Source organism: Bubalus bubalis, chromosome 10, assembly GCF_019923935.1.
Source record: "Bubalus bubalis isolate 160015118507 breed Murrah chromosome 10, NDDB_SH_1, whole genome shotgun sequence".
In the NCBI taxonomy this organism is placed as follows: Eukaryota; Metazoa; Chordata; class Mammalia; order Artiodactyla; family Bovidae; genus Bubalus; species Bubalus bubalis.
This window is the reverse complement of record NC_059166.1, coordinates 20113381-20140781: the sequence shown is the minus strand read 5'-3', so window position 1 is coordinate 20140781 and position 27401 is coordinate 20113381. Positions and strand designations below refer to the sequence as shown.

General features: G+C 37.0%; 1 protein-coding gene across 2 annotated transcripts in view; it reads left to right on the top strand.

Moving 5' to 3' along the window:
- The window catches only part of ADGB (androglobin), a 187019-nt gene that overhangs the window by 59193 nt on the left and 100425 nt on the right, over positions 1-27401 (top strand). For both annotated transcript variants that reach the window (XM_025294426.3, XR_003111870.3), the window contains exons 8-12: positions 2892-3121; positions 10969-11109; positions 13374-13468; positions 20615-20789; positions 23869-23959. In XM_025294426.3, coding sequence (XP_025150211.3) covers positions 2892-3121; positions 10969-11109; positions 13374-13468; positions 20615-20789; positions 23869-23959 — 732 coding nt within the window. The remainder of the gene's footprint in view (positions 1-2891; positions 3122-10968; positions 11110-13373; positions 13469-20614; positions 20790-23868; positions 23960-27401) is intronic.

The following is a 27401-nucleotide window of genomic DNA, read 5'->3' as shown; positions in this document are numbered from 1 at the left end:
CAATGCAGGAGGCCCAGGTTCTATTCCTGGTTCAGGAAGATCCCCTAGAAAAGGAAATGACAACTCCATTATTCTTGTCTGGGAAATCCCATGGACAGAGGAGCATGGCTGGCTACAGTCCATGGGGTTGCAAGAGTCAGACATGACTGAGCAACTAAACCACCACTACTAATGTCCTCCAAGTCCATCCACATTGTTTCAAATGGCAAGATTTCTTTCCTTGTTAAACAATGTTACATTGTGTATATGAATACTACACTTTATTCATCCATCCATCCATAGACACATACATCTTGGCTGTTGTAAATAACGTTGCAGAGAACATAAGATTGTTCTTTTTGACAAACTTCTGTCTTTTTGAGTTACTGCTTTCATTTCCTATGGATAAATACCCAGAAGTGGAATTGTGGGACTATGTGATAGTTCTATTTTTAATTTTTTGAGGAAATTCCATACTGTTTTCCATACTGGCTATATCAACTTCTGTTCCTATCAACAGTGTACAAGGGTTCCTCTTGCTCCATATCCTTGCCAACGCTTGTCATTTCTTGTCTTTTTGATGACAATTAGTATGCATGTGAGGTTGTAACTCATTGTGGGTTTGACTTACATTTTACCTGACGATTAGTGACGATTAGCACATTTTGTTGTACCTGTTGACCATCGGTTTATCTTCCTTGGAGATATGTTTGTTCAGATCCTCTGCCCATTTATTAATGGGATTATCTTTTTATTGATTAATTCATATTTTAATTTGAATTAGTTAAAATTAAAACCTGGTCTGTTCAGATTTTCTGTTTCTTTGTATTCGTAAGTGGTATGTTTCTAGGAATGTATCTATTTCTTTTAGGTTGTCCAATTTGTTATATATTTGTTTCTCATAGTCTTTAATGGTTCTTTGTATTTTGTGTATTAAGTACAATATGTCTGTTTCATTTCTGATTTTACTTATTTGTTTTTTGTTGGTGAGTCTAGTTAAGGGCTTTTCAGTTTTGTCTGTCCTTTCAAAAAACCAGCTCTTAGTTTCTTTGATTTTTTCTATTGTCTTTTTAGTCTCTCAATCATTTATTTCCACTCTGATATTTGTTATTTGGGAAGATCCCCTGGAAGAGGGCATGGCAATCCACTCCAATACTTTTGCCTGGAAAATGCCATGGATAGAGGAGCTTGGTGGGCTACAGTCCATATAGGGTCTCAAGGAGTCAGACATGACTGAAGTGACTTACCACCACCACGTTTGTTATTACCTTCCTTCTACTAACTTTAGGCTTCATTTGTTCTTCTTTTCTAGTTCTTTAAGGTGTGAAGTTAGTTTTTTTTAAGATCTGATTTCTTGATGTACCTCTTAGAATTACTTTTATCTTATTATTTTTGTTTTGCTGTTGTTGTATCTGTTGTATTTTGGTTATGTTGTACTTCCATTTTATTTCTCTCAAAGCATTTTGTTGATTTCTTCTTTGACCCATTGGTTGGTCAGTAGCATGTTGTTTAATCTCCACATAGCTGTGAATTTCCAAGTTTTCTTCTTGTAATTAAGTTCTAGTTTCATACTAGAAAAGGTGTGGTTGGAAAAGGTGAGTGCTATGATTTCAATATTCTTGAATTCATTAAAATATTTTTTGTGACTTAACATGATCTATTCTGGAGAATACTCCATGTAGAAAAATGTGTATCCTGCTGCTTTCGGATGGAATGTTCTGTATGTGTCTAAGTCCATTTTATTTAATGTGTTTCTCAAGACCAATGAGCTTCCCTGGTAGCTCAGCTGGTAGAGAATCCGCCTGCATGCAAGAGAACCTGGTTTGATGCCTGGGTTGGGAAGATCCACTGGAGAAGGGATAGGCTACCCACAAGAGTATTCTTGCCTGGAGAATTCCATGGACATAGGAGACTGGCAGGCTACAGTTCATGGGGTTGCAGAGTCAGACACGACTGAGCAAGTTTCACTAGATCAATGTTTTCTTATCGCTTTTCTGTCTGGAAGATCCATTTATTGAATAAAGTAGGGTATTAAAGTCTCCTACGGGGTGCTCTTCTATACACTGGCCTTGGGATTGGTGAGTCCATGAAAGCCCTTTAAGAACTGTTTCAGACGGTAAAGAACCTGCCTGAAATGCAGGAGACCTGGTTTCAATCCCTGGGTCAGGAAGATCCCTTGGAGAAGGGAATGGAAACCCACTCCAGTATTCTTGACTGGAGAATCCCAGGGACAGAGGGGCCTGGCAGTCTAGAGTTGATGGGGTCACAAAGAGTCAGACATGACTGAGTGACTAAAACTTTCACTTTCTGAGTTTCCTATAACCCTGTGGGCCTCATGGATGCAAACCCTGCTGGATTTCAAAACTTTGTGTTTGGGGAACTTCTCTCTGATCCGCAGGTCTTAAAAGTTGGGATGCCAGATGATGCAGGGTGCAAACCCTTGCCTTCTCAGGGAAAATCTTCAGAATATGAGTTCTCTCCAAATTGTGGGTCACTGCACTCGCTGGGTTTTATGGCAAGACTGTGTCTCAGCCTCTCCTATCCATTCTCATTTGCCAGATATGTAGGAATTTCTTAGCTAGTTTCCACCACCACCCCCTCCACAAGAAAACTCTTCTGTATGTAGCTGTAAATTTTCTGTGTCCCTAGGAAGGAGTGAGTTTAGAATCCTCCTATATCACCATCTTAACTGGAGCTCTGTGTTTGGTCTCTGCGTTAGCAAAGCCCAGCACAGAGTAGGCACTTAATCAATGCTTGCTGAATGAATGAATACATAATGGTGTTTTTAATTAAAACGTGAAATAACTATTGATTGGTCTTGTGAAATAGCAAGTTCATGTTTTTTCTGTCAGTTATTTCTTGATGTGGAGTAAAAAGTTTAATTTGGAAATTAATTTTGTTTTTCACCTAAGCCCAGGATATACGGACAAAGTTTGGGAGCTCTTGAGAGAAATATTGCCCGAGTTTAAGCTGTCAGCTGAGTCCAGCTCTGAAAGCAAAATAACTGACATAGATGCCAAATTAAAAGAACAAGGAAAAGAAGTGAAGGATGGGAAAGAAGTGAAAGATGGCAAGGAATTCAAACTTGAAAATTCAATAACGACACTAAAACTGCCTGAGAAAAGTGAAAGGGCTTTAAAGGGTAAGACAATTTATATCACATTGTTATTCAGTATGGATATTGTATATAAATGCTTTATAATCATTGCTGAATTTAACAACTATTTATAAGCATGGTCATTTATTAAGTGTTGTGAAAACAGTCATTCAAGTTTCTCTATTTCCTGGATATTACTGCTTGCAGTGGTGTTTATGTTAATTATTTCACTATATTTTGCTCTCCTTGTAATCAAAGGTAATTATATATTTTAATGATATTAAATTAATATAGTATTAATATAGAAAAAAAGACATTAAGTTTTCAGTTTCCCTTCATTAAACACATCTTTATTATATGTCATATGTAGAGTGGAATGGGCCAAAATACCAAACCTGAAAAGTGGTCCTATTTCAGAAAATGTGAAATGGACACAGATTAGACTGTGCAGGTTGTTTATTATAAAGTGAAAGTTAAAATCCAGAAATTATATTTTTCAGGTTATTTTACAAAGTGTAGAAGTGTTTCTCTTAAAGTGAGAAATATATTTAATAACTGGTCATTTTATACTTTCTAAAATATTTCATATAGCCATACATATGAACAATAATGCTTGCAAGTAGAGTTGAATATACTCAGTTCAGTTCAGTTCATCGCTCAGTCGTGTCTGACTCTTTGCGACCCCATGAATCGCAGCACGCCAGGCATCCCTGTCCATCACCAACTCCCGGAGTTCACCAAGACTCACGTCCATCGAGTCAGTGAAGCCATCCAGCCATCTCATCCTCTGTCGTCCCCTTCTCCTCCTGCCCCCAATCCCTCCCAGCATCAAAGTCCTTTCCAATGAGTCAACTCTTCATATGAGGTGGCCAAAGTACTGGAGTTTCAGCTTTAGCATCATTCCTTCCAAAGAAATCCCAGGGCTGACCTCCTTCAGAATGGACTGGTTGGATCTCCTTGCAGTCCAAGGGACTCTCAAGAGTCTTCTCCAACACCACAGTTCAAAAGCATCAATTCTTTGGTGCTCAGCCTTCTTCACAGTCCAACTCTCACATCCATACATGACCACAGGAAAAACCATAGCCCTGACTAGACGAACCTTTGTTGGCAAAGTAATGTCTCTGCTTTTCAATATGCTGTCTAGGTTGGTCATAACTTTCCTTCCAGGGAGTAAGCGTCTTTTAATTTCATGGCTTCAATCACCATCTGCAGTGATTTTGGAGCCCAGAAAAATAAAGTCTGACACTGTTTCCACTGTTTGCCCATCTATTTCCCATGAAGTGATGGGACCGGATGCCATGATCTTCGTTTTCTGAATGTTGAGCTTTAAGCCAACTTTTTCACTCTCCACTTTCACTTTCATCAAGAGGCTTTTAGTTCCTGTTCACTTTCTGCCATAAGGGTGGTGTCATCTGCATATCTGAGGTTATTGATATTTCTCCCGACAATCTTGATTCCAGTTTGTGTTACTTCCAGTCCAGCGTTTCTCATGATGTACTCTACATATATGTTAAATAAGCAGGGTGACAATATACAGCCTTGATGTACTCCTTTTCCTATTTGGAACCAGTCTGTTGTTCCATGTCCAGTTCTATCTGTTGCTTCCTGACCTGCATACAAATTTCTCAAGAGGCAGGTCAGGTGGTCTGGTATTCCCATCTCTTTCAGAATTTTCCACAGTTTATTGTGATCCACACAGTCAAAGGCTTTGGCATAGTCAATTAAGCAGAAATAGATGTTTTTCTGGAACTCTCTTGCTTTTTTCCATGATCCAGTGGATGTTGGCAATTTGATCTCTGGTTCCTCTGCCTTTTCTAAAACTGGCTTGAACATCAGGAAGTTCACGGTTCACATATTGCTGAAGCCTGGCTTGGAGAATTTTGAGCATTACTTTACTAGCTTGTGAGATGAGTGCAATTGTGCGGTAGTTTGAGCATTCTTTGGCATTGCCTTTCTTTGGGATTGGAATGAAAACTGACCTTTTCCAGTCCTGTGGCCACTGCTGAGTTGTCCAAATTTGCTGGCATATTGAGTGCAGCACTTTCACAGCATCATCTTTCAGGATTTGGAATAGCTCAACTGGAATTCTATCACCTCCACTAGCTTTGTTTGTAGTGATGCTTCTTAAGGCCCACTTGACTTCGCATTCCAGGATGTCTGGCTCTAGGTCAGTGATCACACCATCATGATTATCTGGGTCATGAAGCTCTTTTTTGTACAGTTCTGTGTATTCTTGCTATCTCTTCTTAATATCTTCTGCTTTTGTTAGGTCTATACCATTTCTGTCCTTTATTGAGCCCATCTTTGCATGAACTGTTCCTTTGGTATCTCTGATTTTCTTGACGAGATCTCTAGTCTTTCCCATTCTGTTGTTTTCCTCTATTTCTTTGCATTGATCGCTGAAGAAGGCTTTCTTATCTCTTCTTGCTATTCTTTGGAACTCTGCATTCAGATGCTTATATCTTTCCTTTTCTCCTTTGCTTTTTGCTTCTCTTCTTTTCACAGCTATTTGTAAGGCCTCCCCAGACAGCCATTTTGCTTTTTTGCATTTCTTTTCCATGGGGATGGTCTTGATCCCTGTCTCCTATACAATGTCATGAACCTCATTCCATAGTTCATCAGGCACTCTATCAGATCTAGGCCCTTAAATCTATTTCTCACTTCCACTGTATAATCATAAGGGATTTGATTTAGGTCATACCTGAATGGTCTAGTGGTTTTCCCTACTTCTTCAATTTAAGTCTGAATTTGGCAATAAGAAGTTCATGGTCTGAGCCACAGTCAGCTCCTGGTCTTGTTTTTGCTGACAGTATAGAGCTTCTCCATCTTTGGTTGCAAAGAATATAATCAATCTGATTTCAGTGTTGACCATCTGGTGATGTCCATGTATAGAGTCTTGTGTTTTTGGAAGAGGGTGTTTGTTATGACCAGTGCATTTTCTTGGCAAAACTCTATTAGCCTTTGCCCTGCTTCATTCTGTATTCCAAGGCCAAATTTGCCTGTTACTCCAGGTGTTTCTTGACTTCCTACTTTTGCATTCCAATCCCCTATAACGAAAAGGACATCTTTTTGGGGGTGTTAGTTCTAAAAGGTCTTGTAGGTCTTCCTATAAGTGTTCAACTTCAGCTTCTTCAGCATTACTGGTTGGAGCATAGACTTGAAGTACTGTGATATTGAATGGTTTGCCTTGGAAACGAACAGAGATCATTCTGTCATCTTTGAGATTGCATCCAAGTACTGCATTTTGGACTCTTTTGTTGACCATGATGGCTACTCCATATCTTCTTAGGGATTCCTGCCCGCAGTAGTAGATATAATGGTCATCTGAGTTAAATTCACCCATTCCAGTCCATTTTAGTTCGCTGATTCCTAGAATGTTGACATTCAGTCTTGCCATCTCCTGTTTGACCACTCCAATTTGCCTTGATTCATGGACCTGACATTCCAGGTTCCTATGCAATATTGTTCTTTACAGCATCGGACCTTGCTTCTATCACCAGTCACATCCACAGCTGGGTATTGTTTTTGCTTTGGCTCCATCCCTTCATTCTTTCTGGAGTTATTTCTCCACTGATCTCCAGTAGCATATTGGGCACTTACTGACCTGGGGAGTTCCTCTTTCAGTATCCTATCATTTTGCCTTTTCATACTGTTCATGGGGTTCTCAAGGCAAGAATACTGAAGTGGTTTGCCATTCCCTTCTCCAGTGGACCAAATTCTGTCAGATCTCTCCACCATGACCCGCCCATCTTGGGTTGCCCCACGGGCATGGCTTAGTTTCATTGAGTTAGACAAGGCTGTGGTCCTAGTGTGATTAGATTGACTAGTTTTCTGTGATCATGGTTTCAGTGTGTCTGCCCTCTGATGCCCTCTTGCAACAATTTTTTGTATAGCTGTGATAACATCTATAATGGTCTTTCAGATATTTATGCTTTGTAAGATATTGATGTTTTGTTCTTATTTAGATCTTGCACATCATCATTTCCAATCATATACTGCCCTGAAATAACTACCGTAAATGTTCCTCAAAGACAACCAAAAAAATTAAGTATGTGTGATATCTGCCTCATCATGGATCCCTCTTAAAATAATCTAATGTGCATTAGTTTATACCATAAAGCAAAAATGAAAAAATAGCCAGGTTAAATTTGTTTTACCCAGTGTATCCTAAATTAATTTGAATGTGGAATCTCTTTCTCATGTATCACAAATTAACATCTGTCTACCCTGCATCTATCAGGGTTTCCCAGGCAGCTCAGTGGTAAAGAATCCACCTGTAATGCAAAAGACACAGGTTCGATCCCTGGGTTGGGAAGATCCCCTGAAGAAGGAAATGGCAACCCATTCCAGTATTCTTGCCTAGGAAATCCCATGGACAGAGGAGCCTGGCGGGCTGCAGTTCATGGGGTTGCTAAGAGTTTGACATGACTTAGAGACTTAACAACAGCAGCATCCATCCATCCAGTTAACCATTCATTCAATGTACCTGAGCTTCCCTGGTGGCTCAGTCGGTAAAGGTCTGCATGCAATACTGGAGACTTGGGTTCAAACCCTGGGTCAGAAAGATCCCCTGGAGAAGGCAGTGGCAACCCACTCTAGTATTCTTGCCTGGAGAATTTCATGGACAGAGGAGACTGGCAGGCTACAGTCCATGGAGTCACAAAGATCAATGAACCTCAGCAAGTGCTGAGGATACCCGTAAGTGTTCCAGGAATTAGCAGTAACTTGAACAAAATCAGATGTGGATCTCACCTCTTAGAGCTTAGGTAATGTGAGAAGGACTAACATTAATTCTAAAAATCATAAATACATACTAAGACATGAGTCTTGAAGGGAAATATAGGAAACTATAAGTCGTTCATATGGGAGACCTAGTCTGGAGCACCAGGGAAGAATTCCTTAAGGAATTTTGAGCTGTGTTTGCAAAAATTAGGATATTTGGGGGAAGATGACAGACTGTGGAGGGAAGAGAATCTTAGGTAGAAGAGAGAGCATATATAAATATTATGAGGCAGCAGCAGAAATGAGAGTGACTTGGAAGACCTGGTAGATATTCTCAACTGGAAGAGAGGATGTGAGGAATAAAGTGGCTTAAGAAGAATCTGAAGTAGGTAGGAGAGTGATCATGTCAAAACTTCTAGGCCATGCTAAGTATTTGATCTTTACCAAAGAGCCGTTGACAGCTAATGAAGAGTTTAGAATGGAATCATGATCTATTTCACATTTTGAAAAGGATATTCTGGTTCTCTGAAAAAAAAAAAAAAACTTGGAATGCAGGTAGAGGTGGAAGGTCAGTGGCATGAGAACTCACAGGAAAAACAATTTGATGACTGTTGTATCAGCTTATGTTAGAGATGATAGTAGCTTGGAGTAGGTTAATAGGATTTTCATGGTGGAGAAGCAGATACAGTAAATTATTGAGAGATACTTATAAAGTAAAAAATAGCAGGATGTGGCAAGGATAATTTGTAGAATTCTTACTTGCAGAACTGGATAGATGGTAGTATGTTTAATGCAGCTGGGTAATGCCAAAAAGAGGAATGGCTTTATGAGGAGAGATCACAAAATGATTTAGAACATATTGAGTTTGAGGTGCCTTTAAGAAATCAAGTGTACTTTTCATGTCAGGAGTGCCAGGCTGTTGATATACCCTTGGGACTCATTGACAAATGCATGCTAAATTAAATGATAAATGATATTCCCAATGAGATGGTGTAGAGTGAGAAGATTAGGAACCTTAAGACTAAACCTGAAAGAAGCTAAATATCTGAGAGCTGGTACAAAATAATGAGCTGGCAAACAAAGTTAAAAAATGACCAGGAAAATAGGAAGATCAGCAGAGCAGGTCACTGTTGAAAATCAAAGGAAAAGAATGTTTCAAGAATCGGAGAGATTGTCTGTTCCAAATAGTGTTGAGAGTTGAAGTATGATGGGAGTTCAAATTTCTCTGTTAGATTTTACGATACAGAGGTCACTGGGCACTGGTAAATGATGGAAGTGGAAGACACACTGGAGAGATTAAGAAATAAGTGGGAAGTAAAATAATGTATAAACAACCCTGTTATAAGTTTGTCTGTGAAGAATAGGAGAGCGGAAAAGTGGAAGCTGTCAAGGAAAAAGGGGGATTCATGAAAAATATTTAAACTTTTATCTAATGCAGAAGGGTCGAGTATTTTTAAGTGGCAATTTGGAAGAGGTAGTTGAGATGACAGCCATAGAACAGGTTTCCAGAGAGCCAAAGTGAAGGGATTGGTCCAACCTGGGCAGCAATGTCTCCTCCATCCTAACAGCTTGGCACAGAGCATGAGAGAGAGGATAGATGTAGATATCAGTGGGTGAATGGGTTTGTAGAGAGAAGTTGAGGGTTTCTGAAAAAAGACTTCTATTCTCTCTCTTTATAAGCAGACCATTTATGAGCTGAGAGTGAAGTAGAGGTGGAGATGAAGGTTCTCATGATTACTTAAAATAGGGCAGAAGCTTGCAGAACTAGGGGAAGATTATCTCCAGTAGGACATAGGACCCAGCTGCTAATTTTATTCAGAGGGGTTGGCCAGATGGGTGAAATGAAACAACAGAGGAACAATAAATTTATTCATGTATTGGCAAAAACACATTTTGGTAAACATTTTTGCATACTTTCCAAATTTCTATGTGAAATAGTGTGTTTTTCCTATTTACAGATTTTATTATATATTATTTTAAGTTATGGATTTTGAATAGGCGTTTAGTGAAAGTGAAAGTATTAGTCTCTCAGTTGTCTCTGACTCTTTGCAACCCCGAGAACTGTAGCTCACCAGGCTCCTCTGTCCATGGGATTTCCCAGGCAATAATTCTGGAATGGGTTGCCATTCCCTTCTCCAGGGGCTCTTCCTTACTCAGGGATTAAACCCAGGTATATTGTATTGCAGGCAGATTCTTTACTGTCAGAGCCACCAGGGAAGCCTATTTTAAAAATAATACATGAAGTCATATATTATTACCTGTAACTAGTTTTAAGGCAAAACCACAAAATAAAATTCTGATTGTCTATTTTATACTTGTTTCCAAATTAAATATTTCATCCTACACTTATAGTTATCTTTGCCTTTGTATCTAACATAGATGTTAAATCTACTACAAAGCTAAGAGCTGAGATAGTTTTATTTTAGAGGCTAAGAAACAGCACATGGTGTTAATATTATAGTTTTTTTATGTATACAATTTTTTAAAAAAACAACCTGATCAATACTGATTACAAATTTAGCAAACGACAAAAGATGAATGGCAGAAATTTTAAATTTCTGTTTTAGAATTGGAAATAAAAAATCTCAGGGAATTTTTTAAGGTGAAGGAAAACATGTTTCACAGAAATGTAAATATGGATGGAAATTCAAGTGGTAGATGGTTCTGGGTACTGGGTTTACTATGCACATCTTGTTGACAATAAGATGTTGGTGTGGATGTTGGTTGGTGGCCAGTCTCCACCAGAAGATATTCTAGAGGCAGAAAGCTGAGTTTCTTGAAATGCAGGCCCCAAATAAAGAAAATCTAAGAGGGCTCCACATTTAGGACTCAACTTTAAATACATTTTTTTCTTTTTAAAATGAGACTAGCCTGATACCATGATTTTATACAGATAAATTATATGCACCTGATTACATTTAGCATAAAATTATTTGTTGTCATTAATGCCATGTCTTTCTCAATATATATCGATTTTTAAAGCTTTTTGTTTTGTTTTGTTTTGATGTTACTAATTCAAGGTGAGTAGTGTTTGGGGAAGTTTGTGGCTATTTTTTTTTACACTTAAATAATACTATTGTTTTAGCTTTCTTTTTCAACACTAATTGAATAAGCAATATAGATTGAGATTTTGTAGTTAAAGGATTTATTGTATTTTTTTAACATGTTAGATAAAGCTGATGCAAAAGACCTTGGAAAGAAGAGGAGCAAAGATGGAGAGAAGGAAAGAGAAAAGGAAAAATTCAAATGGTCAATACATGGATCAAGACCCTCATCAGATGTACAATATTCTCTACAGTCTCTGTCAGATTGTAAGCTCTCAGTCTCCTAGAATAATAATTATTGTACACATTTCCTAAAATGCTGGAGAACATTGGAGCACAGAAATGTATTTCCTGTTCAGATATATCTAAAGCTTTTCAGAGTTGCCCATAATTGTTAAGCTCTCAGATGGTTGTGCATAAAGAAGCAAGATCCTGCATGAGACAGAAGCCAAGATTATCAAAGTACTTATGGTACAACAGTCACAGAAGTGTTTACATGAATGAAGATATATACTATATATATATTATTATAGTATATATAACATATTTTACATTATAAAATATATAAGTATATTTACATAAATATTTGATTAGATATTGATACATATTAGTATATGTCCTCCTCTATATAGATTCTATATATATATGTATATATGAAATCTTTTCTATAAAACTTTATAGTCCTAACATTGAGTCATCTATCTTGGTGCTTCCAGAATGTATAATTCTCAGTTCACTCCTCTTTACATGAAAATATGTCCATTTATGCCCAGTATTATGCTTTATCTTTTTTTTTTTTCATTTTGTCTTCTTTCTGAATACATTGCTGTGTTTTTTTGTGAGAACAGCTTCATAGCTATGGCTTTGCATTTTTGCAGAAAGATATTTCGTGGTTTGGTAAATAAAATACAAACACTAGTCTTTTTTTGTATTTTTAATTTCCTAGTAAGCACTTTTTTTCTTATATTGATACCTTAAGCAATCTTTTTTGATAGTTGATGACATAACATCCCCCAATTTACTGATAATTATTTATATTTGTGAGATTGCAAAACCTTTTTTTTTGAATTCTTTGTAAAAATGAAGGTAGTAATGCCTTTTTTTCTACCAAACTCATAGGTAAGGTCAACCTCAAGAAACAGAATATAGTTCAAAGTTTGGACTGAGGAATAAAATTGCCTGGGTTCATATCTCTGCTCCATGAAAAATATGTATTGGAGAAGGAAAAAATTTCCTTCTAATCTCTCCAGGTTCTTCTAGCTGGTCTAAGAATCAAATTGACATGAGGCATATTCACAGAAGAAAAAAATAATAATCATTATGTATTACTACGTATGGGACCTTATAAGAAAAAAAAGACCCAAAGACAGGCTAGGTAATTGAGGCCTATCTACCATGTGAGAGAAGGAGAAAGGGGGTAGGGGTTGTGACTTCAAATGGAAGGAAAACAATTCACTGGAGATGGGAAAACAAATGTTTACAAAACAAATGTTTGCTCTGCCAGGCAGAGACAGTGGAATACAGAGAGGACTCCGGTCTCCAGGCCATGCTGAGTGCCCCCCAAACACACCTGGCCCACATGCTTTATAGTCTCTCCAGTGACAGTGCTCTGCCTGAACCAGGCCTTTTATTCAAATTCTTTTATAGTTATGAGGGGTGGTAAAAAGAAAGAATTCTGGGGTTCTCTGTTCTTAAAAAGCATCAGGCTAAAAAAATCCTCATGCCAAGGAGATACATTTTGGGGTGACAAATTTTGCTCCCGTACATATACAAAGTTTCTTTTTAAATGTGAAAACATATTTTTGTAAGTTTGGCATATTTCACATCTTAATCCATTCTGGAGTAAGCCAGGGCTCACATGTAATTTATATAATGTGGCTTTAAAGATATTATTCTTCAATAAACATTATCTAGTACAGTTATATATAACTGCTTGAAATTTAAAGGAATAAAACAAAACTTTTCAATTAAAAATAAAAACAAGAGGAAAATAAATTCTGTTGTTTTGACCAGAATCTTTAAAGGACAAAAACACCATGAATCAAATGTAGTAATTTCAGGGATATTAGGGAATAAATATTGATTCTCAGAAGCAAATCTACAAGCATTATACATTTCATATTTGTTACCTTCTTAGTTTCCCTTTCTCATGAGAGGATTAATTTCTGTTTTCTTTCTCCTTGAAATGACATAGAAACTCCCACACTTCTTTAAATTCAAATTAAAGATTCTATGAAAGTTAAGCTACATAGGCTGATAGCTAGAGTGAGTTTATGTAATAACTTTTTTACATTGAAGTAAAATGATTTCTTAATGAATTATATGGTACTATTATGAAAGTAAAACTAATGAGACATTCTATACAATAGATGTACATTTGAGAGTTAACATTTTTTAAATGCATGTAAAGTCATTTACCTATTTTTCATCAGCAAAGATAAGTTCATTAAGAAATTTGAATGGTCTACCATGACCTGCCAGACCCATTTTGGCTAGAATTTCCATGACACAATATATGTTTGGATTTACAGGTTCTTCAGCAATACAGTCCCCTCAGATGGTAGTATATGCAACCTTCACACCTCTCTATTTGTTTGAAAAGAAGATATTTTTATTAGAGAAGATGGTAAGCACTCAAGGCCAAGAAACTCAGTATAATTTATGGTGTTTGTGTGTGTCTGTGGTCATTTGTTGTAGTAAAGTGTTGTTTTTCTGTCACCAAGTCATGTCTGACTCTTTGCAACCCCATGGAATGCAGCAAGCCAGTCATCCACTATCTCCTAGAATTTGCTCAATTCATGTCCATTAAGTCTGAGATGCCATCCAACCATCTCATCCTCTGCTATCCCCTTTTTTTGTCTTCAGTCCCAGCATCAGGGTTTTTGCAGTTAGTTGGCTCTTCACATCAGGTGGCCAAAGTATTAGAGCTTCAGTTTCAGCATCAGTCCTTCCAATGAATTTTCAGGGTTGATTTCCTTAAAGATTGACTAGTTTGGTCTCCTTGCTGTCCAAGGGACTCGCGAGAGTCTTCTCCAGCTCCACAATCCAAAAGCATCAATTCTTCAGCACTCAGCCTTCCTTATGGTCCACCTCTCACATTCATACATGATTACAGGAAAAACCATAGTTTTGACTATAATGCACCTTTGTCAGCAAAGTGATGTCTCTGCTTTTTAATACACTGTCCAGATTTGTCATAGCTTTCTTTCCACGGAACAAGCGTCTTTTAATTTCATGGCCACAGTCACAGTCTGCAGTGATTTTGGTGCCCCAAAAAAGGAAAATCTGTCTCTGCTCCCACTTTTTCCCCATTCTATTTATCATGAAGTGATGAGACCAGATGCCATGATCTTTCATTTTAAATGTTGAGATTCAAGTCAGATTTTTCACTCTCCTCTTGCACCCTCATCAAGAAGCCCCTCTTCACTTTCTGCCATTAGAATACTATCATCTGCATATATGAGGTTGTTGAAATTTCTCCCAGCAATCTTGATTTCAGCTTGTGATTCATCCAGCCTGGCATTTTGCATGATGTACTCTCATATAAGTTAAATAAGCCAGGTGACAGTAGACAGCCTTCTCTACTCCTTTTCCAATCTTGAACCAGTCTATTGTTCCATGTCCAGTTCTAACTGTTGCTTCTTGACCTGCATACAGATTTCTCTGCAGACAGGTAAGGTGGTCTGATACTCGCATCTCTTTAGGAATTTTCCAAAGTTTGTCAACACCCTTTTGCAACAACGAAAGTAGAAAAATATACCAGAATTCAATTAAAATTCTATTCTTGAATTTCAGTCTTGTCTCTGTGTTCACTTTGGTACAGGGACTCAGTACAGGCAAAGTTTTCTTAATGCTGTTTTGTGCTTAGTCCCTCAGTTGTGTTCCACTCTGCGACCAACCCCATGGACTGCAGCCCACCAGGCTTCTCTGTCCATGGGGCTTTTCCAGGCAAGAATCCTGGAGTGGGTTGCCATGGCCTTTTCCAGGGGATCTTCCCAACCCAGGGATTCAACCCAGGTCTCCCACACTGCGGTCAGATTCTTTACCAGCTGAGCTACCAGGGAAGCCCAGATGATTGCAATAGTTTAACCTGAAAAAAAAAAAAAAAAAAAGATGTAGTTTCATATAGTTTATCAATTCTTTTCATAGTAAACAAAGGGCATCAAATTATGTATTTCAGTGAGAACTGTGTAAATCATTTCTAAGTAATAATACATCACCTTTCTATAAACAGGTCATATGTATTTTCTCAACCTAAGACAAATTAAATGAATTCATATCTAGTAAACCACTGCTATGAATGCCTTAAAATAATACACACAAAAATGTTAATCGCTTTTTTCTTAGAAAGTTAACAACTTATAGAAAATTTAGAAAATATGGACAAAGGGAATAAAATTTGAATATTTGTAACATAAATGCCTAGTCATAGGCACTGTTAACATTTTGGCATATGTACTTTGCTTTTTTTTTCTTCTCTGCATATTTTCTACATGTATATGTGTATAAATTTTTTACTCAGGGAAATTCTATTTTACTTTCTGTTTGGAAATTAGCTTTTTCACTTGACACTGTATCACTAACATTTTCCTGTGATGTTAAACATTTGACAACATAATATTTAAGTTACATGAGATGTGTGGATTTGCCATAATTTTTATGTTATCTTTGGGTTTTGGACATAAAAAATCATTTTTTTCTCCTTCCCTTTTAAAGGGTAAATCTCACCAGATTACTCTTCAGTCTATTTACACAAACATCTTATTGCATTTGTATTGATCCCTAACCCTCTAGGGGGACTTTTAGACATCCAGCACTTTATTGCTAGAATTCCGTGTGTTTGAAATCATTACATTAAAGTATAAGAAGACAGTAATATAATAATTTGATTAATTAGAAACAGCTTACTGTTAAAAAATTGAATGGAAATTTGGTTGAAATGTAAATACACCAATTGTATGATTATTGCACTTTTATTTGTCTTCTGGATGATTTGACCAAGGAGCATAAATGTTATCGTTTCTTCTTCCGTTTCTTTCCTTCTTCCTGCCTCCACCTTATCCTTTTCTTTTTTAGATAGGAAACATTCCTTACTGCAAAAGTCTGCAATGTAAGAAGGGTAATATTGTCAAGACAATAGGACATAATGTGCTATTATGAATGTAGAGAAAAGGGCAGTTCCTCTGTTTTTAATGAAAAGTTATTCAAGTTTAGTCATGGTTAAATCCAAGTGTGCTTCTCAGGGCCCCCCTCAACTTAAGTCTCTTTTTAGGATGGCTGCATCAGCCCTGATTTTAATTTTTCTTAATCTTACTACCTGACACTGGCCATTGCCTTAGCTATTCCAGAGAAATTAAACCCTCTAATACTGTGGGCTACAAAAGACCATGAGCCATGCTTTGAGGAGTGTTCCATGGGAAGTACTTAAATATTTTTTAAAATTGAAAAACAAAAAGATAAGATTTACATTGTAATTACACAAAAAAGAAGGCACAGAAAAATTCACTTGAACTTTTGTCTTTCCGACTGAAAAACGGGTAAACAAAAATTTTTAATTTAAAAGGCCCAAAAAAAGCACATGTTTATTCATTAATTCAACAGATGTTAATTAATTATTCTTTGCTAAACAACTAGCTGGAATCTGAGGAAGACACCATGTTGAGCGTGATTAATAAGGACTCTCCCCACAAAGTCTGGAGTTGATGAGAAAAGCAGACAAGCAAACAGTAATAAAGTTAGAATATTGGCATAATAGAAGTTGCTTGGAATATGGTAGATGTAGCATTTAAATAAAGTGCATTGAATGAGTAACCAAATAAACGAATTAATGAAGGAGCAAAAAAAAATGTATATGGAACACATGGCAGAGACACATCTTGCTGTCTAGTGGGTGATTAAGGAAATCACTGCAGATGGTGACTGCAGCCATGAAATTATAAAACGCTTGCTTCTTGGAAGAAAAACTATAACAAACCTAGGCAGCATATTAAAAAGCAGAGACATTGCTTTGTTGACAAAGGTTCATCTAGTCAAAGCTATCATTTTTCCAGTAGTCATGTATGGATGTGAGAGTTGGATCATAAAGAAAGCTGAGCACCAAATAATTGATGCTTTTGAACTGTGGTGTTGGAGAAGACTGCAAGGAGATCAAACCAATCAATCCTAAAGGAAAACAACCCTGAATATTCATCAGAAGGACTGATGCTGAAGCTGAAACTCCAATATTTTGGCCACCTGATGCGAAGAACTGACTCATTGGAAAAGACCTTGATGCTAGGAAAGATTGAAGGCAGGAGGAGAAGGGGACAACAGTGGATGAGATGGTTGGATGACATCACAGACTCTATGGACATGGGTTTGAGCAAGCTCCCAAAGTTGGTGATGGACAGGGAAGCCTGGTGTGCTGCAGTCCATGGGGTCGCAGAGTCAGACACAACTGAGCAACTGAACTGAACTGAGGGAAGTCTTCCCAAAGGAAAAAAAAAAAAAAAAAAGAAAATTGTTTCAGCCATGGCTTTAAAGTTAGCCTGGAAAGTAGGAAAAAGCATATGCATAAAGCAGAAGGAAGCTTATGTTGGAAAGTTTGGAGGTGAAGGATAACCCACTGGGTTGAAGGGACTACTAGAGTTTGAACAGATTGCAAAAGGAGAAGTTTTAGAGGCAGTCTGAGGTGTGGAAGGGAGCCTGGACATGCAGAGTGTTATAAATCCTCCCTGTGGGGGTTGAAATGTCTTACAGGGACCAGTGGTTCAGGAATTGGCCCAGTGTCTGTAATAGTAATGAGATGAGCTTCCAAGCTGTAATGAACTGCCTCCAACATTACAGTCTCCTGCTGATTCTTTTACATTAGCTATTAGGATAAGCAGGGTCTCTTGGTAAAATCAGAATATAAAGATGATATCATGTTTTGAAGATAAATCTACAGAATAAAATTCTTTCTAATGGAATTTTATTAAATGGAGTACATAGCAAAAAATTCTAGCCCCAAAGACAATAAGACCAACTTGTAAAATAAAGTCAACACTTTACCTTTATGTGAAGAATTGGTAAAGAATGCAAGAAAACAAAGCAAAACTTGGAAAGAAACAGTGTCACAAATTACCCTACCTTATCCCCCCATCTTATTACTTCTGGGTCTTCTAAATTTTAGTTTTATTTGTTTATTTATTATTTTCTTTTTATTTAAATGGGTTAACTGGGAGTTCTAAAAAAGCCTCCTCTACCTTCTCAAACCTTACTTTTAGAATATCTGAGGTGGACTAAATAAGAGAGTGAAAGGGTGTTATGGGCAAAGAAACTTCTGGTTTGTCTTGCATTTGGGCTTCCCTGGTGACTCAGTGGTAAAGAATCTGCCTGCCAATGCAGGAGATGCAGGTTCAATCCCTGGGTCAGGAAGATTCCCCTGGAAAAGGAAATGGCAACCCATTCCAGTACTCTTGCCTTGGAAATCCCATGGACAGAGGAACCTGGCAGATTATAGTACATGGGTTTGCAAAAAGCCAGATACAACTTAGTGATTAAACAACAACAAAAACATGAATTATTCAAAAATATGTCCTGAAGAGGCCTATTAAGTATTTCACTAGAATGTTTCACTATTTTAAATTACTCTCTGTCCCTAATTCTAATATAAGGAAATCTGGAACCCTTAAACAAAGTTTCTCAATATCAAACTATAACAATTATTAAGCATTACTTTACCTTATTCAGAAGTATTGTGTAGTATGTTGGAAATAAAGTGAAGTATGAGAAACTGGTTTACATGCTTTACATCAAGCTAATACTTTTGTGAATTATTTAAATAATATAATAGATGAAAATACTATACATAATTATTTAATACTATATCTTACATCTTCTGAATGCCTTGAATAGTTTTGTTTTCTGGTGTTCCACTGTTCAAAAGAGAAAGCAAGTGGATTACAATTTTGGTTGCAATTATAAGAAGGAACTGAGATATGTAGAGCAAATGTATGAACTATCCAGAAATTATTCAACTTATAAATACTACTTAGGGCTTCCCCAGTGGCTTAGTGGGTAAAGAATCTGCCTGCAATGCAGGAGATACAAGAGATGCCAGTTCAATCCCTGGATCAGGAAGATCCCCTGGAGGGGAAAAATGGCAACCCACTCCAGTATTCTTGCCTGGGAAATTCAGTGGACAGAGGAGCCCACAGGCTACAGTCCAAAGGGTCACAAAGAGATGACCTTGAATTATTAAAGCATAATTTCAGAGGTTTCTGAATTTCTTCAATGAATTGCCACCATATAGATGGGATAAAAGGGGCATGACAATTTCCTCTCCTTAAATTAGTGCTTTTTTAAAAAAAAAAATTTAAAACATTGAAGCAACTTTTCTTTTTATTCCATATATTTATAAAGCTTTTAAATAACTCTACTGAACTTAATAATACATGTTCTAGCTGAGGCAGTAATTTCCAATAGGCTAGTAGATGAGCTTCTGACCCTAATTCAAATGACTGCTTTGCAAATTTTCATTTTCAAACATTGCTATTTGCATAGAAATCAATGATATAAAACCACTAGGAAGAAAAACAGTTATTGGCAAAACTGATTTTAATGTAGTTAATGTTTTATTTTACTTTAAATGTGTCAGGGTTTAGACCATGAATATCAGAATTTGACTACAGGGTATGTTACTTCAACCTTCACATACCTTTTGATTTCTTACGCATCTTTCAGTCATCAGTCAGTAGCTGAATTTCTACAATGACTTGAATTTCTTCCAATGACTTGATTTGGATTTGCCCGGACCATCTGCCCTTCTGTGAATGCCTCCTTTGTCAGGAGTGATCATGGGGATTTTGTGTAGGGAAGCCTGAGGACATAAACTGTAGACAAGGCAACTGGTTACCCTCACGGACCCAACACAGTAAGGGCAGTGGGGTTTTTTGAAAACTATCAAGTAATTGCTGGTAAAGAAAAAAAAAAAAAAAACTGACAAAGACTTTATATGTTAAGTACTTGTATCAAATCTTTAACCTTTAAAGAAAGTGTTAGTCGCTCAGTTGTGTCCAACTCTTTATGACCCTATATGGACTATAGCCCACCAGGCTCCACTGTCCATAGAATTTTCCAGGTAAGAATACTGGAATGGGTAGCCATTCCCTTCTCCAGGGTATCTTCCCAACCCAGGGATAGAACCTGGATCTCCTACATTGCAGGCAGATTCTTTACCATCTGAGACTCCAGGGAAGTCCAACAAAAGTAATAGTTGATTAATTTTGGACCAAAACTGATATTCTGAGATTTCTGCAATGTCATAGAATCTTAAAATCTTAGAACTGAAAAGTGACTTCTAGTTCTAGTCCCTCATTTTGTAAATAAAAACAGGGAGCCCCAGATACCCTAAAAGATTGAAAGAAATACAGACAGTAATAGCGCTTACACTATGTGTGTGTGTTAGTAACTTAGTTGTGTCTGACTCTTTGCAACCCTATGGACTGTAGCCCGCCAGGCTCCTCTGTCCATGGGATTCTCCAGGCAAGAATTCTGGAGTGGATTGCCATTTCCTTCTCCAGGGCACCTTCCTGACCCAGGGATCAAAGCTGGATCTCCTGTATTGCAGGCAGATTCTCTACCATCTGAGCTACCAGGGAAGCCCTGGTGCTTACACTAAAGGATGCAGAAATATTACCACTATATCTCTCTAGAATAGTGGTGATAATATTTCTATAATGATGAAAAGTGTTATCTTAAATGCATAAAGCAGATACAAAAAATCCTTTTAACCCTGCCTTCCACTTTTTAGGCTGATTCTGCTGGGAAGCTTAGAGAATATGGGCTTTCCCATATCTGTAGCCATCCTGTGCTGGTCACAAGAACTAGATCCTGCCCCCTTATAGCACCACCAAAACCACCTCCTGTACCTCCTTGGAAACTCTTTCGTCAAAAAAAAGAAGCTGTTATAACAGATGAAGCTCAAGGTATGGTTCATATTGTCCAAAAATCTAATCAACATTTCTCTCTATGAAGTTCTAATAGTTTTATTTGTAACGTGAGAGATATATCAAGAAAGCAAACCAACATTACACTTACAGCCTTCATCTAATTTTATGTCTGAAAGAACGACTTCTGCACATCTCAGACTCTGGTTAGTTTGGTTTTCACATCTAAACTGACCAGATAAATAAAGGCCATTCTTTGGATGATGGCACTATGATTATGACTGTGATAGAAAAGTGGTTTGGAGCAAATAATGCAGAAAGTTAAATAGTATATATGTTAACCCACTGGTGTGAATTTCCAACATGGGGATCATTCTGTGGTGCCCAGTAGGACATCATCTTTGAATTGACTGAATTCTATTTGAAACTGCTATAGGAGTAGGACTTCTGCCTGGGCTGGCTCCTGTCAATATTGTCGTGTAGCCAATGAACAGCAATTGTGCTTGGAAATACACAGGTTCACACAGGCTGAGAATATGCCAAGGAGTCTGTTCCCACCTGGTTCTTATTCTTGTCTTTTATTTCTGAATTCCTTATAATCCAAGTCTATTTTTTTATTCCTTTAATCATTTCTCTATGTCTTCATTTACACTCCTTCTGTGAGGACCATGTTCGAATGGAAGAGAGACCAACATGGCAAGAGAAGAAATGAGCAAGACCATAAATGAAAAATCATGAGCAGAGGGGATTAGAAAACAAAAAGTAAAAATTAAAAAATTATGGCCTAACAGAATAGCTTAGTTTGTTTATGTTGATTCAAAGTAAACATATGGCCTTCCCGTAGCTAATTTACACTTGCAGCTTTTAATGAAAGATGATAAAGAATTGGAGTGCTGTGGTTTATATGTGTGTGTGTATGTATATATATATTTCCTATTCCAAAAAGCTTAAATTATCTTTTTTGTTATCTTTTTTTTGTGTTCATTTCCTTGCTTTCTCATTTTCTTCCTTTTTCTTTTCCAGTACCTCATTATCTTCTAATTGTATTCATCCAGTAACAGGTCATCACATTCTAGAGGTTATTGCATTAGGCCTGTCCTTGAATGAACAATGAAGTCAAAACCACAGTGAACATACCTAGTGCCAATTTACTAAAGGCATCCCTAAAAAGCATGTAAATAAGCTTTAAATGGTCGGTCCCGTGAACCACGGCTTGTACTCTTAATGATGATGCTTGCTGTGTTCCTGCTACCAATTCAAGTACTGCTGATCCTTCAGTGCATGGGACAGAAGAACTGTATCTCAGCCACAGAGCAATGCATAAGTCTCAGTGGTACTCAGGATCCTAAAACTACAATAGCCACAGAGATTGGAGTATTTACCTGTTCCTTGCCTCCTACTTCCAACCATAACTTACATGTTTTTAAGATATAAATAACAACTGTTAACCATGTAATTTTCTTCACATTTGCTTTCTGCCTACGTTGATACAACCAGTACAGCTGGTGGCAAAAATTTTCTAGCACAACATGTTTTATCCTTGCCAGAAAAGAACAAAGATTAAAGAAATATCTGGCTTAGATGTAAAGGAGAAACGGTCAGTTTATTTTTATTTTAATTTTTTTTTACTAACCTTGTCTGCCTCTCTCCCACCTGCTTCATTATTTCAGTTATTTCTTTACATTCCTTGAGTTTCTGCAACAGGCTGTTGATGCCACTCCAGTGCCAACTGTTGATTTTGATTCCAGAAACTTTCCAATTTTCCTCCCTCCCTCTTTCCTTCCTGTCCACTTTTGTTTTTCCAAAGATCAGAATTCACGTGATGCTTGAGAGAAAAATCTTGGTATATTTTAATTTAATTAAAAGCTATATTTTAATTTAATTAAAAGCTATATTTTAATTAAATGCAAAGGTTGTTGTGCTCAGCTGTGCCTTACTCTTGTGACCCCATGGACTGTAGCCCGCTAGGCTCCTCTGTCCACGGGAGTTTCCCGGCAAGAATACTGGAGTGAGTTGCCAATTCCTCCTCAGGGGATTTTCTTTACTCAGGGGTCGAAACTGTCTCCTGTATCTCCTCCAATGGCTGGCGGATTCTTTACCACTGAGCCACCTGGGAAACCCTAAATGCATAGAGCCACACTTAAAACAGTTCTTTCAGAACATCAGAAATAGATGAAGGAAAGGAAAAATATTGACTATACAGCTATTTTCTGATTTTTGCTACTGACTGTTGTATAACTCTATGTCTCTGTTGTAAGCTGTGGAAGAAAACCTCAGGATTGATGGGATTCCAGAACTGAGGTCTTCCACTTTGAGGCTTACCACATTGCTCTTTCTTCTCTCCACTGGGTTTAGAATTTCAAGTGAAAATTAACCGGAAACAGAGAAAGAGATCAATTTAGAGATGATCACAGAACAAGCACAGAAAAGTCAAATGCACTGTGTCATATTCTCACTTCTCTTCATCCTGTGGGCATCTTTTCCACTGCTATAGCAGCTTTGGTGAAGATAATCATGCCTAATGTTTAATTCAGTGTTCACCATATTAGTGCATGGGCTGTGTGCCTTATCCATTGAGAAGTTACTCCAGACACCTTTAGAAATACCCATAACTATTTTCTTGACCTATTGCTTTCTTTTCTACTTCTGACCTTTATTTGTTACATTTTCTGTTCTTCTACTACTAACTTCATGTATTTAGCCCACTTTTTTTTTTTTTAAGTCTTGAGCAATTGTGTTGTTAGAGGTTAACCAAAAGAACACGTTTTTTAGTAAAAGACTTTTATAGAAAGTCTTTCTTGTACTTGAAATAGCAGCAAATGCCAAGTACAGTAATAACTCTGGAAGACATGGCCGACTTTCTCCCTTGAGATTTCATTGTTTCATGTTGTAAATCTGGAAAGCAACTGAAGGAAGACTAAAGAAATCTCAAATTGGCAGGATCTATAAAGCCTTTTTAGTACAAAACTTTATGTATCACATACATTTCTATTTAAGTCTATTGAAATTTGCTGAGTAAATGGCTAATCTAATCAGTATTGCATTAAATGGTAAATTCTACATATAATCTTGGAATATTTCTTTTAATAAGTGTAGAACACTACCTTTCTCTTTTTAGAAATAGTAATAAAGAAGCCTGACCAATTTCTTGAGATTTCAAGTCCATTTTTGAACTATAGAATGACTCCATTTACAATTCCAACAGAAACGTAAGTATTTAACAGTCTTTCCCGTGAATACCTCTTGTTAACAGATAAAGTATTTTGTGATTTGTGTAGTTAAAATTGTATGGTTTGGTGGCAAATGTATTAAAGTTTGTGTAAATGCAGTGATTATAGGAAAACAAAAATTTAGTTTCTATTTCACAGTAATAAACATTTAAGATAAATTTTGAATTGGTTAAAATAAGGCCTAAATATGTCAGGTTTTACAGCTTTGGCTTCTGTTTGGGAACAACACAGTATTTTGTTTTAATTTAAATGTTAGCATTGGGAAATGTTTTTGATTCAGTTCAGTTCAGTCGCTCAGTCATGTCCGACTCTTTGTGACCTCATGAACCACAGCACGCCAGGCCTCCCTGTCCATCACCAACTCCTGGAGTCCACCCAAACCCATGTCCATCGAGTGGGTGATGCCATCCAACCACCTCATCCTCTGTCATCCCCTTCTCCTCCTGCCCTCCCCTTCTCCTCCTGCCCTCAATCTTTCCCAGCATCAGGGTCTTTTCAAATGAGTCAGCTCTTTGTTACCTGGTAAATTAAATCACAAGATCAAATGACTGTCATAAATACCTGGGAGATGAAGCCTGTCACTCTTAGAAGGAAACAAACAAACAAAAAGAGCAACTAAATATAACAGCAAAGACAATGAAGAAGAAAAAGAAAGAAGGGAAGGAAGAATCCAAATTTACTAATATTTGAATGTGACAGTAGGGATAGAAATAAAACCTGTGATCCTGTGTCTAATGCTTTTAATGAGTTTTGTTTATGTGCTCAGTCACTCAGTTGTGTCTGACTCTTTGTGAACCTGTGGACTGTAGCCTGCCAGGTTCCTCTGTCCATGGAATTTTCCAGGCAAGAACACTGGGGCTGGAGCAGGTTGCCATTTCCTACTCCAGGGGCTCTTCTCCATCCAGGGATTGAATCTGCATCTCTTGCATCTTCTGAATTGGCAAGCAGATCCTTTATCACTAGTGCCACCTGGGAAGTTCATCATGGTGAAAATGAAGTCTACAGATAGCAGAAATGAAAAGGAGCAGTGGGTGATACGATTTTACCATTAAAAGTGTGGTGATTTGTTATGAAGCAATTGATAACTAACACATGGATATGTACATATATCAAGGATTATCAAATTTATTCTTTGTGCAGTTAACTGTACTTCAATAATCCCTCAATAAAGTTGTAAAAAATAAAAATAAATAATATTCAATAGTATATAAAATGGTTTAGAAAATGGGATTCTAGAACCAAGGAAGACAAAATAACTGATATTTAGAATTCAATGGATGTGTTTAATCACAGATTAAGTCAAACAAACAAAAAAAAAACAAGTCAGAAAAATGAAAACATGTCAAAAGACAATATTCAGATTGATGTTCAGAGACTAAAACCAAAAAGAAAAAAATGAGGGAAAGTACAGTAAAAGACTTATAAGACAAGTTGATAAAGATCAACATACTTGTATATGGGTCCTAGAAGTACAGGATAGAGTTTGGGGAATAATCATGAAATAAAAATATAATGGGGAAATTATCCCAAAAGTTAAAAAAAAAATCAAGATTCAGGAATTTCTAAGAAAAGTCACATAATGTAAATGCAGAGAAAACTGAAGCTGGATATCATAGTAAAACCTAAGACATATAATATGATAATATATAGATATAAAGTGAAAGAAATACTGCAACAAAAATCAGCATGGATAAATGTCACATACAAAAATATTAGACCAAATAAACCATATAAAAATATATATGGTTTATTTTTAATTATTTTACTAATACAGATATTAAAAAGAAAAAGCAATATATGGTGCTGGAACTCAATAGTCAGGAAGTTACCCGTGGGGAGGAGTGTTGGCTGTGATGGGCAAGGACACCTGGGAGGATTTGTGGGGCCTGACAATATCTCTTGATCTGAATAATGGTGATATGGCCATGTTTACTTGGTAGGTTTTCATCAGGTTTTACATTTATGATGTGTGTACTTTTTTCTAATTTTTTAAATCAGTAAAATTTTTGAATGGCTTATATATATATATATGATAGGCTTATATATGTCATGAATACAATTACCACTAGATATGGTTTATCCTTCCCTTGGATATATTAAAATCCATGATAAGAGTATAAACTGATGAATAAAAGCAGTCAGAATTTAGATCAGAAGTCTATTCATTGTATTTTCCTACTTCTAGAGCCTGTTTGCATCATAGCCAGTTAATCTACAATTTTTGGATTCTAGTTAAGTTGAAAATATTAGAAATAATATTGAAATATCTTACTTTTAAGGCTCCTGCAGTTCTGTGCCATCAATGATTAAACACTGAAAAGTGAGTGAGGAGGGACTGCTAGGCTGCAAAGTAGACATAGCTAGCCATGTGAATCTTATAAACAGAAAAATCAATTTGCTGCTACTTTGGTTTGAAAGATTTGTTCTGTTATATATTTGCAAATCTAGTTTTCCTCAAACTTTCATTTTAACTTGTAAAAAATCTTATAAATATATTATTAATTTCTATAAAAATTTTAAATAAATTTTAAAAGTCAGCTGAATTTATTTAAACATTTTAAATTGCATTTACAACAGTGGCATATTTTATTTTTCTTTAAGTACTTTAAAAGCCAAAAAGAATAATAAATAAACTCTTGCCAATTATATGAGAAAGAAGAAAATGTTAGTCATTCAGTCATATTCGACTCTTTGCGACCCCATGGACTGTAGTCTGCCAGGCCCCTCTGTTCATGGAATTCTCCAAGAAAGAATACTGGAGTGGGTTGCCATTCCCTTTTTCAGGAAATCTTCCCGACCCAGGGATTGAACCCAGGTCTCCCTCATTGCAGGCAGATTCCTTACTGTCTGAACCACCAGGGACATCCCTTACAAGTTATATAAATCATTATTAAAAATTCAAATAATCAAAATGATGTTTCTGGGGAATCTTGATTTTTCCTATGCATAAGAATTGATGCTTTTGAACCGTGGTGTTGGAGAAGACTCTTGAGAGTCCTTTGGACTGCAAGGAGATCCAACCAGCTCATCCTAAAGGAACTCAGTCCTGGGTGTTCATTGGAAGGACTGATGCTGAAGCTGAAACTCCAGTCCTTTGGCCACCTGATACAAAGAGCTGACTCATTTGAAAAGACCCTGATGCTGGGAAAGATGAAGGCAGGAGGAGAAGGGGACGACAGAAGATGAGATGGTTGGATGGCATCACCGACTTAATGGACATGAGTTTGGGTAAACTCCAGGAGTTGGTGATGGACAGGGAGGCCTCGCAGAGAAGGCAATGGCAGCCCACTCCAGTATTCTTGCCTGGAAAATCCCATGGACGGAGGAGCCTGGTAGGCTGCAGTCCATGGGGTTGCTAAGAGTCGGCTCAACTGAGCAGCTTTACTTTCACTTTTCACTTTCATGCATTGGAGAAGGAAAT